This window comes from Cavia porcellus, unplaced genomic scaffold (genome assembly GCF_034190915.1).
Source record: "Cavia porcellus strain 051 isolate PalLab524CR breed Dunkin Hartley unplaced genomic scaffold, mCavPor4.1 scaffold_32, whole genome shotgun sequence".
Classification (NCBI taxonomy): Eukaryota; Metazoa; Chordata; class Mammalia; order Rodentia; family Caviidae; genus Cavia; species Cavia porcellus.
Window position 1 is genome coordinate 23,096,721 of NW_026947515.1, and position 15,366 is coordinate 23,112,086.

General features: G+C 54.9%; 1 protein-coding gene across 7 annotated transcripts; it reads left to right on the top strand.

Moving 5' to 3' along the window:
• Positions 1-79: 79 nt before the first annotated feature.
• Unc13d (unc-13 homolog D) lies at positions 80-15,259 on the top strand. Of its 7 annotated transcripts, none has more exons than XM_063241873.1 (32): positions 80-1,320; positions 1,997-2,032; positions 2,275-2,382; positions 2,476-2,535; positions 2,635-2,701; positions 2,951-3,131; positions 3,574-3,618; positions 4,290-4,358; positions 4,536-4,605; positions 4,711-4,815; positions 4,902-4,994; positions 5,068-5,171; positions 7,092-7,209; positions 7,328-7,452; positions 7,574-7,679; positions 7,759-7,815; positions 7,894-7,991; positions 8,076-8,127; positions 8,204-8,334; positions 8,403-8,523; positions 8,796-8,939; positions 9,137-9,235; positions 9,345-9,551; positions 9,697-9,765; positions 10,801-10,880; positions 11,772-11,877; positions 11,949-12,020; positions 12,541-12,624; positions 12,712-12,832; positions 12,989-13,112; positions 13,492-13,688; positions 14,962-15,259. In XM_063241873.1, the coding sequence occupies exons 1-32, from the start codon at positions 1,204-1,206 to the stop codon at positions 15,081-15,083; spliced, it is 3,288 nt and encodes a 1,095-aa protein (XP_063097943.1). In that variant the 5' UTR covers positions 80-1,203; the 3' UTR covers positions 15,084-15,259. The 7 variants fall into 7 exon arrangements, with proteins under 7 accessions (XP_063097943.1, XP_003461495.2, XP_063097938.1 ...); XM_003461447.5 differs by having other exon boundaries at positions 7,589-7,679; XM_063241868.1 differs by having other exon boundaries at positions 12,541-12,832.
• Positions 15,260-15,366: the final 107 nt, after the last annotated feature.

Here is a 15,366-nt window from a genome sequence, read left to right on the forward strand (position 1 = left end):
CTGCGTATCCTCACAGCCCATTTGGTGCTCCCCTTACCACGGAGGCCCCAGCCCCTGGCTGGAGGCAGACCCAGTCTTGAGTCCCCAGTATGCCAGTCCCCATTTCCTGCTGACTCTAGGTAGGGACCCTGGCCCTAGGCTTAGGCTGGGAGTCGGAGGGACATGGGTTAGGACCCTAAGAGGTCACCATTGGGCAGCCCAGCTGGGACATCAGTGTGGTATAGGCCACTAAATTTTTTTTTTTTTTTTTTTTTTTGGTCTTTTTCGTTTTTATCGGTACCAGGGATCGAACTCACGACTGCCTGCTTGCAAGGCAGGCATTTATGCCGCTGAGCTAAATCCCTAGCCCCTAGGCCACTAAATTGTGTGCCCTCCTACCTGCCTGCCCACGGACCTGGAGGTCACAGAAGGGTGGGGAACAGTCAGAGCCCAGGGCCAGCCTGGGCCCCGCCTACAGCCCAGGTTAAGCAGGTCAAGGAGCTCTGGGGAAGCTTAGTGCCGAAGTGTCTGTTTTCCTGTCCATTGAGGGCTGTGCCCCGGAGAGATGGGTTGTATGGCCTCTCCTACCCACCCAGGAGCTCCCAGGGTTTGGCCGAGTCCTGACACTAGTGTTTGAAGGAGTGTTCTGACCAGTCAGTGAGGCAGTAGCCACAGGGCTGTCCATGGCCAGCACAGCTAGATCCTGTCATGTCCATGGAATGTCACCTGTGGGGTGGAGCAGGCCCAGCCTGCTAGGAAATGCCTCTCAGGAATCCCCTGAGCCCGCCCCATGCTGCCCAGGCCTGGGAACCATTCAAAGAAGCCTGGCAAGAGAGCTCCACGGGTACAGGTCAGCTCCCCCAATGCAACATGTGGGCTGGGCAGGACAGGGCAGGGCAGGGCCAGGCACTGCGCCTACAGGAACACTGCATCCTCCTGGGTTCTCTGTGGGCCCCACCCTCCAACAGGGCCCACTTTCAGCTCCAGCCTGAGGAGGATCCTGGAAGGATCCCAGCCCAAGGAAAGGGCAGGGGACTTGGGAGGCAGCTGCTTCAAGGCGGTGACATCCTGACTCTTCCATCCCCCAGCCCCACCTCCCTCCCACCCTCCACTGTCTGCCAGCAGAGGGTGGCAGTCTCAGGGCTCTTTTTGCATCATTCTGTGGCTTTGCTGTCTTCACCCTGAAATAACAGGGCTGCAGAGGGAAGGGCAGAGCCAGCCACCATGGCCACTCGCCTCTCCCGCCCCCAGCAGCGCCCTCCTCTCTTGCGCCAAGCCATCAAGATAAGGCGCCGCAAGGTTCAAGACCTGCAGGATCCCCTGGCCCAAATGACTCAGGAGGTAGGAGTGGTCTTAGTAGGAAGAAGAGCCAGCCCTGGGAGGCCTTAGTATTGGGGTGCAGGAAGCTGGCTGTCATCACCTATCTGGTGACCTAGCCTCTCTAGGCAGAACCCTCTGGGTGGGCAGAGGAGGTCTGCCATGTTCTCCGAGCTACTGTACGCCTCTCTGGTTGGGATTTGAGCCTTTTTAACTCCTCTTCTCGGTGCCCTGACTCCTATGCCCTACTTCCCCAGCTCCCAAGGCACCAGTTCTGTGAGGCAGGGTATCCCTCCTGCCCAGAGACCCCCTGAGTCGCCCTAGGCTGCTGGGCACCTCTCCAAGTATCTCCTCCAGGCATCTACCGCAGCTGCTGGGCCTCACTTCCGCTGCTGGGGTGAGGAGCAGGCGGCCCAGCCGATAAGCAGTGCTGTTTCCTCTGGGGAAGGAAGAGAGAGTGGGGGCAGGTGGTAGAGGGCCTTTGCCGCTGGGCCAGCTGGGTGTCCATGGACCTCAGCCGAAGCAGGCCAGGGAATGAGCAGCACAGTCCAGGGACCAGCCCTCCAGGAGGCCTGCTGTGGGAACAGGTGTGGCACATGGGTGGGAATGGAGGCTGGGGCAGCCCTGCCCTACGCCTGGGCCTTCCTATCTAAGGGAGCAGGCTTCCAAGGATACCTGGTCTTTCCATCTTGCTCCCCAGGTCAACCCTGCATCCTACCACTTCTCCCCCAAGGAGGTAAGAGTCTGAGTGATGGGGGGTCACAAGGGTGGGGGCATCAGGTCTGTATCTTCCTGAAAGCCCCTCAGCCACTGGCCAGGGCTGATGGCAGTGCACCGGAGGAGGAGAGATGTGCTTCTGAGCCTCAGCCTCCTCCACCGCGTGAGTGGTGCTTGCCCTCACTCTGGGTATGCACTGTTGGTGCCAGGGGTGGCTGTGCTGGTGGGGTTCCTGGGGTGACTGACCCTGTGGTGTTGCAGCGGGACCTACTCTATGAGGAAGTGCTCTACACTGTCCTATACCGCCTGGGGCAGCCAGAGCCCAACCATGTGGTGGAGGCCTCTGAGCTGCTACAATACCTGCAGGAGGTGAGCTCAGCCCCTACCCCACCACCTTCCTTCAACCTGGACTCAGAGCCCTCCCTTCCTGGTCCAGCTGCCCACCGTCTGCCTCCCTATCAGGCCTTCCAGGTGCAGCCTGAGGAACACAAGCGCATGCTGCAGCAGGCCAAGGAGCTGGAGGTAGCATGGGCCCAGGGGCGGGAGCTGCCCAGGAGCAATGGGGGACCTGGAAAACCCAGCCCTCTTGGGGACTCAGGCCACACTCTCCCACTCCTCTAGAAGCCAATATTTTGTCTGAAGGCAACAATAAAGCAAGCCAAGGGCATCCTGGGTAAAGATGTCAGTGGTGAGTATGGCCCATACTCTGAGGGGCTTCTTGCTGGCTCCTCCTCCTCCTCATTGCTCTGACCCTTGTGAGCAATCCCCATCTTCCTGCATCCCCCCAGGCCTGGCCTCAGTGCTTGACCTCAGTGCTTGGCATCTGGGCCGGAAGGGGTCCCCGTGCAGGTTTCCTGTCCTCTCAGCTCTGGGAGGGAGGTGGGACTAATAAAGGGTCTTGGCTAACTCCTTGGTGCCTCCTCTTCCCTCCTTTCAGGACTCAGTGACCCCTACTGCCTGCTGGGCATCGAGCAGGGGGTGAGCATGCCAGGGGGCAGCCCAGGGTCCCGGCGTCGGCAGAAGGCTGTGGTGAGGTACACCATCCCCGAGGAGCAGACCCACCGCACGCAGGTCATCAGCCAGACGCTCAACCCCGTCTGGGATGAGACCTTCATCCTGTACGTGGCCCCACCCCATATGTCCCGTTGGGGCTCCCCTGGGTGTCCGTCTCCCCAGTCAGTGAGATCAGTTGGTCTTCGTGGTTCATGGGAAGGGGCTTGGCCCTAGCTCACGAGGCAGGCTAGGCAGACAGTAGGCTATACAGGACAGATCAATGACATAAATGCTTTGCATGCTGGTGGAGCGAAGAGAGTCAGGTCCCTCTTGATGAATGAAGGGGCCACCTGAACCCTTACCCTGAAAAATGGAGGGATGCAGGTTGGGAGGGGAGGAGAAGGTGTGACAAGTGGCCTGAGACTACACAGTGGGTGGTACTGGAGATGTCAGTTTGAGAGGACAAGGACTCCAGGCTGAGGTCCTTGTGGGCCAGGGTTGGTGTGGGTGTCCTACAAGCACCTCCAACCCTAGAAGGGCCTCTACCACACCCTCTCCTCCCTGCAGGGAGTTTGAGGACATAACAAATGCAAGCTTTCACCTGGACATGTGGTGAGTGACTCGGAGCTGCTGAGGCTGAATACAGGTGCAGGGCTGCATCGTGGCCCAGGCACAATTCATCTGAGGGCTGAGGGCGAGGAGATACCTCAGGGGGCAAGCTAGGCCACAGTTGAGGCCCCTGGAGACTTTCTGGATAGTTTTCCTTAATTAGCATTATCTGTTGCTCTGAGGGGTCCTTGAGCCCCTCCCAAGATCCTGCTCAGGTTTTCCTCCCTTGTCCTCTCAGCTCCTTGCTTGTTCTGATTAAATACGAGCTGCCAGGGTCAGTCTGCTGGCTGGCTAGTAGAGTTACCAGCTCTGCCAAGGATCTCACTCCTCCTGCAGCCCTAAAAACCATGCCAGGTGTCTCATTCCTTTGAGCCCTTGCCATGCACCCATTTGGGAGATGGGGGGGGGTCTAGGTACAGACCCAAACAAGGGAAGGCAAGGGGCCAGAGTTGCCGGCTATGGTGGTGCATACCTGTAATCCCAACTCTTGGGAAGCTGAGGCAGGAGGATCGCTAAGACTTTGAGAACAGCCTGGGCTGCATAGTGAGATCCTATATCCAGAGAGAGAGGGAGGGAGGGAGGGAGGGAGAAAGGAGCCAGGAGTGACAACAGCAGAGCCTCCTCCCTGAAAGGATCAGAGGCACCCTCATTTGCTCAATCCTGTGATCCACCAGGGACATGGATACTGTGGAGTCTGTCCGACAGAAGCTTGGGGAGCTTACAGATTTGCATGGGCTTCGAAGGTGGGTGCCCTGGGGCTCACAGGAAAGGAGGGGCTCCTTCTGCCCTCTGACAGCGTACGCACCAGATGCTGGGCTATAGGTTCATCACTAGGGCCTGAGTGCCATAGACCAGGGGGAGGGGCAGATTCCAGCCTGCTTCCTCAGGTACTTCCCCCTCACTAACTGTACCTGAAACAGGATCTTCAAGGAGGCTCGGAAAGACAAAGGCCAAGATGACTTTCTGGGCAATGTGGTTCTGAGGCTGCAGGTGAGAAGGCTGGGAAGTGATAAGGGCTCTGGGAAGGCTTGGGCTGCCCCAGCAGAGCCTGGCACCCCCAGCCCCGACTATGTGAGGGTGTCTCCTGCCTGCCAGGACCTGCACTGCCGAGAAGACCAGTGGTACCCCCTGGAGCCCCGCACTGAGACCTACCCAGACCGTGGCTGGTGCCACCTCCAGTTCCAGCTCATTCACAAGCGGGTAGGACTGTGTCTTGCTTCCTCAGTGGGCAGGGTGGGGAGGACTGGCCGTCCACTCTACTCACAGCTATGCTGGCCTCTTTACAGAGGGCCACTGCAGCCAGCCGCTCCCAGCCCAGCTATACGGTACACCTCCACCTTCTGCAGCAGCTCGTGTCCCACGAGGTCACCCAGCACAAGGTACTTCCCTCTCCAAATTGGGAGCCACCAAGGCTGTCTGTCAGAGCCTGACGCCCTTCCACTCTTCCCTCAGGTAGGCAGTACCTCTTGGGATGGGTCGCTGAGTCCCCAGGCCACCACCATCCTCTTTCTCCATGCTATGCAAAAGGACCTGTCTGACTTCCACCAGTCCTTGGCGTGAGTGCACAGCCCTGCATGGAGCCCCTGGGGATTGTAGGTGGATGCCAGCCTCTACCACTTTATCTGCCCACCTATGGGTTGGCAGTCTGATCCTTTGAAGAGTGTTCTTTGGAGCAAACTCTATTTTGTTTTATTTATTTATTTATTTATGTAGATACTGAGAATCAAACTCAGGACCTCACACTTGCCCAGGCTGGCACTGTACCACTGAGCTATATTCCTGGCCTTCCAAACTGTTTTAAGATTTGAATCAGTTGCCAACTTTTAAAACTCCAGAAAGGGGGCTGGGGATTTAGCTCAGCGGCATAAGCACCTGCCTTGCAAGCAGGCGGTCGTAAGTTCGATCCCTGGTACCGATAAAAATAAAAAAGACAAAAAAACAAACAAACAAAAAAACTCCAGAAAGATAGGTGTGGTGGTCCTGGCCCATAATCTCAAAACTCGAGAGGGTCGGGCTGGGGATTTAGCTCAGCAGCATAAGCACCTGCCTTGCAAGCAGGTGGTCGTGAGTTCGATCCCCAGTGCCGATAAAAATGAAAAAGACAAAAAAAAAAACAAAAACAAAAACAAAAAAACTCGAGAGGGTGAGGCAGGAGGATTGCTGTGAGTTTGAGGCCAGCCTGGGCTAGAAAGTGAGTTCAAGAACAGGCTAAATCATATAGTGAGACCCTGTTTTTTTTTTGTTGTTGTTGTTTGTTTGTTTTTGTTTTATTTTTGTGGTACTGGGGATCGAACTCATGACCTCATGCTTGCCTGGCAGGCACTTATGCCACTGAGCTAAATCCCCAGCCCCTGAGACCCTGTCTTAAAAATAAGAAAAAAAACAACACTCATCTCCAGCTGCTCATGTAACCAAAGCACTGGGATTTCAAGGTTGGCCAGATCAGAGCAGCAGAACCACCTCTGTCCAGCCCAGTTGCCATCGACCCATTTCCTTGTATCTTCCAAGTCCTGAGCATTTGAGTTTGCTCCCTGGCCTAACTGTACCCCATTTCCCTGTGTCATAGCCTCCAAGTCAGCAAATGAACAAACTTTAACTGTCCTTGAAAAATGTGTACTGAATGCCTGTCAGGTCCCCTAGGCCAGGCTCAGTGCTAGGAATACCAGGAAATCAGTGTTGGCCAAAGGAAGGAAGGACAGAATAATGTGCCTGGCTTGAAGCTGAGCATTTGGGAGGCAGAAGGAGGGCAACTTTAGGTGGCGCTGCTGAAGCTGAGGGTGGGGTCAGAAGAGGCTGCAGACTCTGGATAGAGAGAGAGGCCCTTAGAGCCCTAGCACTTGGTGCAGGGGGCAGCAGCGGTGTCCAGTACCTCTGCCAGTTCCTGAATTGCTCTTCTTCCCTGCCCTCCATGCTCTTTACTTGAGCCTTGTCCAGCTCAACTGTTGGATCTCTGAATCTGCTATTTTCAAATGAAGCAGGAAATTCTAAAGTTGTGAAATTACAAATAGCCAAATTTAAGACATAGGTTCAGGGTATAGAGGTATAGAGGTACAGGTCTTTAATACCAGCACTTTGGAGGACCTTTCTTTTTCTTTTTCTTTCTTTCCTTTTTTTTTTTTTTTTTGGTACTGGGGATTGAACTCAGGACCTTATGCTTGCCAAGCAGGTACTTGTGTACTGAGTGTCTGTCAGGTCCCCTGGGCCATGCTCAGTGCTGGGAGCTAAACTCCCAGCCCAATCCCAGCACTTTGGGAAGCTGAGGTAGGAGAATCCAAAGTTCATGCCCAGACTAGACAATTTGCAAGACCCTGTCTCAAAAGAGAAGTGGGTGGGGGTGGTGGGCAGAGAGACAGAGATATGATTTAGAAAACATCTATGGAGACAAAATCCTGTGGGGCACAGCAGCCACTAGATTGTGGAGCAGGGGAAATGCGGTCTCTTTGCTGGGCCTGGCTGAGGGCTTCCTGTCCCTGCAGGCAGTGGTTGGCCTACAGCCACCTCTACCAGAAGCTGGAGTTCCCTAGTAGCTGCCTCCTGCACCCCATCACCAGCATTGAGTACCAGTGGATCCAGGGCCGGCTCAAGACAGAACAGGTAGGTGTGGGAGTAGGTGGGGTGAGGGGTGTTGGGCAGGTAGGGCTCAGGGAGAAACAGGAACTGGGACCTGGGAGCCCATAAGCAGTCCTGCCTTGAGGTTTCTTCCTTACTGCAGCTGGAGGAGCTGACCCTTTCGTTCACCTCCCTGCTGGCCTACGGCCTCTCTCTCATCCGGAAGTTTCGCTCCGTCTTCCCCCTCTCTGTGTCTGACTCCCCAGCCCGGCTGCAGTCTCTCCTCAGGTTGGTGGCTCTGGTTCTGCTTCCACGGAAGGTCAGGGCTGAGTGCTCAGCTGGGACCCTGAAGGGATGGGGAGCTCAGTGGAGAGCAATGGGGAGTATAGCTGCAGGCATTGGGACACAGCCCTCTGTCACCCAGAGTCCTGGTGCAGATGTGCAAGATGAAGGCCTTTGGAGAACTGTGCCAGGACACCGCCCCACTGCCCCAGCTGGTGACAGAGGCCCTGCAGGTATGGCATCTGGCCTGGGGTAGGGGGCATGTGCCTAGGCCCAGTAACCCCTCCCTGCTCACCGCCTCTCTGCTTTCAGACTGGCACAGTTGAATGGTTTCACCTGAAGCAGCAGCACCATCAGCCCATGGTGCAGGTAGGAACTGGAGCAAGGGGATGGGTAGTGGGGTGCCCTGCTGTGTGACCCTGCTCAGCCCACCTATGTCCTTGTCAGGGCATGCTGGAGGCAGGCAAGGCCTTGCTCAGCCTGGTACAAGATGTCTTGGGTGACCTGCACCAATGCCAGCGCACATGGAATAAGATCTTCTACAAGTGAGCAGACTCAGGTCAGGGGTATTGGGCCTTCCCGGGACCCTGGTGTACACTCCTGGGTCACACGCACTGCCTCTCCCCCAGTGCCCTCAAGATTGACCTCTTCTCCACGGCTTTCCTGAAACTGCAGTGGCTGGTGAGGCACTTGACCATTCCCAGGCCACCCACTCTGGCCAGCTCCTCAGCCCTGCCCACCAGCCCTTTCCTTATAGGTGGCCAAGCGGGTACAGGACCACACATCAGCCGTGGGCAGCCCTGTGTCTCCAGAGATGGGCGAGAATCTGTTCCAGCTCTACATCAGCCTCAAGGAGCTCTACCAGCTGGGCTCAGCCTCTTTAGACAGGTGGGCTATGCTTGCCTATGGGTGGGCTGCCTCTGGTCATCCCCAGGCTGAGCCCCAGCTCTCCGCAGGGATGGAGTCCTGGCCTTGGATGGTTTTCACCACTGGTTCCAGCCAGCCATCCCTTCCTGGCTGCAGAAGACATACAGCGTGGCACTGGAGCGAGTACAGCGTGCTGTGCAGATGGACAAGGTGGGGGCAGGAACCTGGGGCCCAGCAGAAGCTGGTAACCCAGCTATGGACATCCTCCCCGCCCCCGCTGCACGCTTCATGCCAAACACTGTTTGCTGATATCCTGGGGTGAACTGTGGCTTCCTTGGCCTACAGATTCTGCAGGGTGGGGGATCTGGGCAGAGCATTGCCTGTGCTCCCTGCAGTCTTCTGCCCAGCTCTTTGCTTGGTAGTAGGGGACAGATTTGTCCTTGCCCCAGCTCCCCTTTCTAAGAGCTCCTCCTTTCTCCCAGCTGGTGCCCCTGGGTGAACTGACCAAGCACAGCACATCAGCTGTGGATCTATCCACCTGCTTTGCCCAGATCAGTCACACCGCCCGGCAGCTGGACTGGCCGGATCCAGAGGTGGCTTTCATGATTACTGTCAAATTCGTGGAGGTGCAGCATCTTTTCCACCTTTTTAGTACTACCTCACTATGACCTCACCCCATTTCTCCCAGGCGCGCTCCCATTAAGAGCCTCCCAAGACCATATCCTAAATGCCCCAAAGTCACTGAGATTCCTGTGCCCTGGTTCCCCGTCTATACTTCCCAGAGCCCCAGCCATTCACCAGTTCTCCTGTCCACCCTCCCCAGGACACCTGCCGACTGGCCCTGGTGTACTGCAGCCTTATAAAGGCCCGGGCCCGCACGCTCTCTGCAGGCCAGAAAGACCAGGGTCAGGCAGCCGACATGGTAAAGTGGTGGAGCCAAGCACTGGAGGCTGGCTGGGGTGGGTGTGGCGCCTTCTATCCCTGGTTCTGTTCAGGAAGCCCCATGTCCCTCTGCCTGTGCCTGTCTCCAGCTGTGTGTGGTGGTGAATGACATGGAGCAGCTGCGGCTGGTGATTGGCAAGCTGCCCTCCCAGCTGGCATGGGAGGCCCTGGAGCGGCGGGTGGGAACCGTGCTGGATCAGGGACAGCTGCAGAACACACTACACACCCAGTTGCAGAGCGCGTTGGCTGGGCTGGGCCATGAGATCCGCACCGGGGTCCAGACTCTGGCTGAGCAGGTACATTGTTGCACCCTGGCCCCCAGTGGGTCCTGGGTTGATGTACCTTTCCCAATTCTCTCATTTAAACTCAGGCCCCAAGTGAACCCTCCTGCGTTCCTTCTCATTCCCTGGCTTTCACCCATCTATCCTTTTGTGTCCTCAGTTGGAGGTGGGCATTGCCAAGCACATCCAGAAACTTGTGGATGTCAAAGAGTCAGTGCTCCCTGAAGACGTGAGTGACTTCTGCTTTCTGACCTTTGCTGCCCTGCCAGCTCTGTTGGGTCCAGGGATGGGAAGGAGGCCCAAGGTGGTCAGATCCTAAGGGTTTAGGGGTGTCAGAGATTACTCCCTTAGGGCAAGGCATGCTGCCTCTGGACCTAGTTTTCTTTCTAGATGCTCAGTGGGGCAGGCTGGGTCTCGCATGGTCTCCCAGCCCTGGTGGTCAGGTGGGGCAGCCACCAGAAGGCTTAGGCTTTGCAGATCAGCTGCCTGGGAACACATCCTTCTCAGCCTCTTCTTGTTCTGTTGTCCTGTCTACATGGGCAGTCATGGGCCTTAGTCTCCTCCTCTGAGAGCTTGGTATACCTGAGTTGTTAGTTCATCAGCTGTTCAGTGAGCATCCACTTTATGCCAGGCACTGATTTAAGCACTGAGGATAGCTCCATGAACAACATGACAAAATTCCTGCTTTTTAGAGCTTCCATTCTAGTGTGTGTGTGTGTGGGGGGGGATATGTGGGGATACGTGTGTGGGGAAAAAACTGAGTATATGTAATTGTAGTCTTACTTATATCTGCACCTGTAAATATACATACAGATAGGTATGCACTGTGCACTTTTTTTTTTTTTTTTTTTGGTACCGGGGGTCAAACTCACGACCTTGTGCTTGCCAGGCAGACGCTTATGCAGGTGAGCTAAATCCCTAGCACACACTGTACACTCTTAGGAGTGCTGGGGAGTGTCAGGTATTGTATTTTTAAGTAGTGCCTGAGGAAGGCCTTATTCAGAGGGTAACAGCTGAGTCAAGATCTACTGGAAGCAAGAGAAAGAGAGCCTTGAGGATTTCTGGGGAAAGATTACTTCTGGCAGAAGAAACGGGAAGCACTGTGGCAGGTTCACAGTTTTAGAGGTGTGGCCAGATAGGCATCACCGACTGTGTACACCAAGCTACGGTGCTCTTCCCTCTCCCAGGGCCAGGGCCAGGGCCAGGGGTTGGGGCTGGGGCCAAACGGACACGAGCCAACTGCACCCCTCACCAACCTCCCCAGGCCATTCTGCCCTTGATGAAGTTCCTGGAGGTGAAGCTCTGCTACATGAACACCAACCTGGTACAAGAGAACTTTAGCAGGTGCGTTGCAGTCCCTGGCCTATGGTGCACCTACTCTCCAAGGCTCCCGTTCCAGCCTCCATGGCCTCCTTGTCCATGGGGGGCCATGATGTGAATACTTTTCAGTCACCTCCCTTAGAGAGTACAACCAGTTTGTGTTTAAATGCTTACTTCCAGCCTGCGTGTGTGGTGCACACCTGTAATCCTAGCACTCAGGAAGCTGAGGCAAGAGGATTTTTGCAAGTTCGAGACCAGCCTGGGCTACAAAGAGAGCTCAAGGCCAGCCTGAACCGCATAGTGAGACCCTGTCTCAAAAAGACAAAAAAAAAAAAAAAAAAAAAAAAAAAGGCGTGCTTCCAGAGGCAGGAGCTTGCTACCTCCTGAGCCTGCTCATTTCACACTGCCCAGGTTGGAACATGCCGCAGTCCTGGGCAGGGACAACCCCCTCCCCGCCTTTTTTTGTGCCAACTACCAGACTGTACTCGACATATGTTAAATCTCAGACCATTGTCAAAACTGTTTTATTGTCCCTATAAATAAGGTATCAGATGCTTATCCATGTAGTTGGTTTTGATGCTATACATTTTGATATTCTCCCTTTGATGGTGATTCTGGCCCGTGTTCTCACCTGTGTCACCTTTTGTGTTTTGTTGGTCCCTGGTCCTCTTAAGGAGCTCCTTCACTGAGACAGACATGCTAGAGAAGGCTTTGCCCTCTGCCCCTGCTCCCTTTTCCCTCAGGAGACCAGCCTTCCCTCCCTTTGCCATCTACCTGCCCTGGCCACTATGGAGCAGGTGGGGGTGTGGGTAGGTCAGTGCTGGGCCTGGGTTCCCAAGGCCTCATTTCTGTGTCTTTGCTTCCTCCTTCTCCACTGCCTCATCCTATGTCTGATACCCCTTTGCCCGCGACCAGCCTTCTGACCCTGCTTTGGACCCACACACTCACAGTGCTGGTGGAAGTGACTGCCTCCCAGCGCAGCTCGACCCTGGCCTCTGGCAGGCTGAAGGTGGCCCTGGAGGTAAGTAATGCCAAGCATAGGGACAGCCACCCTGGGGAGGCTCCCTGGGCTCACCTCTGATGTCTTCCCAGAATCTGGAGATCTGCTTCCATGCTGAGGGCTGTGGCCTACCCTTCGAGGCCCTGCACACGGCCACCTTCCAGGTAGGGGTCTTGATGCACTCCCTAGTGGAAGGCCAGGAGGCTGGCCTTTGGCATTCACCTGGTCCTAGGCCAGCCACATAATTTGTAGGGCCCAGTATAAAATGAAAAAGTGGCTCCTCTGCCAGGTGTGGTGGCTCATCCTTGTAATCCTAGCACTCAGGAAGGTGAGATAGGATTCCCTTGAGTTTGGGGCCAACCTGGGCTACATAGTAATTTCAAGGGCAACCTGACCTACATGTCTATACCCTCTCAAAAGACAAACAAGAAAGCAAACAAAAAAGGCATCCCCTTATTCAAAGATTACTCCAGCCTTAAGATACCACAGCAGAGCATTACCTAGTTTGGACTCTGCAAAGCACTAGGGCTCTGTGCCCTCGGCACTGCTGAGTCTATCCTGGCCTATAGTCCCACAACACTAGCACTTTCCTTTCAAAGCTGTGTCTCAGCCTCTGCTGTGAGCCATGGCAGGGCTGGCTGCTTAGGTGTGAAGGTTTAGGAGTCTGCTTGACTGCCATTCCAGGCTCTGCAGAGGGACCTGGAGCTGCAGGCAGCCTCCAGCCAGGAGCTCATCCGGAAGTACTTCTGCAGCCGCATCCAGCAGCAAGTGAGGCTCCCCATCCTCTTCCACATTAACCATGGCCTGACTGTGTTTTGTATCCCAGCTGAACTTGTATATGCTCCCCACACCCAGGCAGAAACTACCTCGGAGCAACTAGGTGCTGTCACGGTCAAGGCTTCCTACCACTCCTCTGAGCAGAAGCTCTATGTGGAGCTGCTCAGTGCCTCTAATCTGCTGCCCATGGACTCCAACGGTGAGTGGAGGCTGCCACTGGCCACTGTGTGCACTCTCCCTGGACCTGGGTGGAGGACTGGCAGCTGTGCGCACTTCCTTGGTTACCAGGAGGGGCACAGCTTGGGTGAAGGGCTGGGTAAACTGAACTAGGTCCCTTCCCGGGGCTATCTGCCAGGCTCCAGCGACCCCTTTGTTCAGCTGACCTTGGAGCCCAGGCATGAATTCCCTGAACTGGCTCCCCGAGAGACCCAAAAACATAAGAAGGATCTTCACCCGCTCTTTGATGAGACCTTTGAATTGTGAGTCCTCACTTTTGTCTTGCTTCCCTTCCCTGAAACCCCATCAAGGTACCTATGAGACTACCACATAGGGTCCAGGAGAAGGGTTATGTGGGGCAAGTGTGCTTCCCTTGCCAGGAGTGGGCTCCCAGATGTTTGGATTCAGAAGCTTCCAGGAAAGGGTTCTGTCTTAAAGTCCTTGGGGGCCTCTCTCTGTTGCCAAAAACAGATGGGCCTGGGGCCCATAGGACCCCTGATTTAAAGCATCAGCCCATCGTTGAAGCAGGTGTGACACAAGGCTGAGATGTGCCACATTGGGAGCTTTGTGATGGCTCTATCAACAAGGGGGTGACCTGCATGTTGGTGAGCAGATGCCTGAGCCCGATTCTGTCCCTGCTAGCCTGGTGCCTGCAGAGCCATGCCAGAAGGACGGGGCATGCCTCCTGCTCACTGTGCTGGACCACGATACGCTGGGGGCCAATGACCTGGAAGGAGAGGCCTTCCTGCCACTATGTACGGTGCCTGGGCTGAGTGGCTGCGAGGAGCCCAGTGAGGCGCCACAGACCCGTCTGCCCCTCACATACCCCGCGCCTGACGGTAGGTCTGACTCCAAGGCAGGGAAGGGATGGGCCCCCAGGAAGTTCAGGCAGGGCCCAGAGCAATGAATGCCTCCTTGGGCAATGGAAGCCCCTGGACAGTGCCATCGCTCTGCTGCTGAGTAGTCTGGGAAATCTCTTGCTCTGATGGTGACCAGTGAAAAGCAAGCTCAGTGAAATCATCTGACTTTCCTGGTAGGGAGGTCACAAGGAGCTTACCTGAAGAGAGGGACCTAGATCTCGGAGCAGAGGACAGAAACATTGCTGAGACACTCCCTCGGCCTGCTGACAGGAATAGGCTGCAAGTTTCTGTACATATGAGCCAGTTCTAAGCATTTATATAGTAACTTAAAATTTCTTAGGTCCACCAACTAGGCAGGCACAATTTTTTTTTTTTGCATGCCTGGGATCAAACTTATAACCTTGTGCTTGCCAGACAAGCACTTAGACCACTGAGCTAAATCCCTGGCCCCTAAAAGGTCAGCACTTGGCAGGTATTATTTAATCAGTGCTATTTTATAGGCCCTTATGCAACACAGAGTTAGCTAGCTAGCTTCAGGTCTCATCTTAAAAGGGAGAAGCATGACTAATTCCAGCACTAGAGGCTCAGGCAGGAGGACTGCTGGTTCAAAACCAGCCTGGGGTACTCCGCAAGTCCAAGGGTATCTAGGATTACTATGCACTAGATCTCAAAGAACAAAAAAAATAGCCAGGTGTGGTGACACATGCTTAGAATGCTAGCACTAGACCACTAACATAGGAGGAATGTTGAGTTTGATGTTGGCCTGAGCTACACAGCAAGACTGACTCAAAACAAAACCCAAAAGCATAAAATTGGCTCTCATGGTAACTTGCTCTTTTGTACAACGTGCTTATTTTTCTTTTACTTGGCTTACACTTGATCCTCAGGGCCTATTTCTTTTCTTACCTTTAATAAATGTAAAAAACCTTAAAAAAATACGGGCCAGGCATAATGGTACATGTCTATAATTCCAACTCTCTGGGACGATAAGGCAGGAAGAGTCCAAGTTTCAGGCTAGGCTGACCAATTTAGCAGTTTAGGCTGTGCAAAGGCCCTGGGTTCAACTCCTAGTAGATTAAAGTCAGTATTTCAGGCACTTCTGGCCTCACATCTGTCCAGATGTGAGCTTGTCTGGTCTGCCATAGCTTTCCTTCCATGGTGGTAAGACAGGGATAGATGGGCCAGTGTGGTACCCTCCCTCCCAGGCATGCCTCTTCCCCCAAATCTGATCTTCAAACCCTTCTCTCCCCAGGAGACCCAATCCTGCAGCTGTTGGAGAGTCGGAAGGGTGATCGTGAGGCCCAAGCCTTTGTGAGACTGCGGCGGCAACGAGCTAAACAGGCCTCACAGCATGCCCCAAGACCAGGGCAGTAATGGTGGTGGCTGGACAATGGGCCGGCCCCTAGTGGAGTCCTGGAAGGCTGGAGTCCTCCCTGTGCAGTGCAGGGAGCCCCAGCAGTTGGAACACCCAGGGTCCAGACCCCTTCTGAGCTCTTGCCCAAGCGTGGGACCACAGGGCAGCACAGCAATATTTATACTCTTCATCCCTCCCTTTTGAGTCCTGGCCTCAGCTCTCTGCCACATCCCAGCATGCAATGGATGTGTAACATCCACCCTTTCTCCATCCTGGAAAACTGCTCTGGTGGGGTGGAGTCTT

Bases quoted from the DNA above. Each gene is read 5' to 3' on its own strand.
- Unc13d (XM_063241868.1), top strand. From the start codon at position 1,204: ATGGCCACTCGCCTCTCCCGCCCCCAGCAGCGCCCTCCTCTCTTGCGC. The intron at 9,766-10,800 runs GTGAGTGACTTC...CAACCTCCCCAG, and splicing joins AGTCAGTGCTCCCTGAAGAC to GCCATTCTGCCCTTGATGAA. The intron at 13,113-13,491 runs GTGAGTCCTCAC...TGTCCCTGCTAG, and splicing joins TTTGATGAGACCTTTGAATT to CCTGGTGCCTGCAGAGCCAT.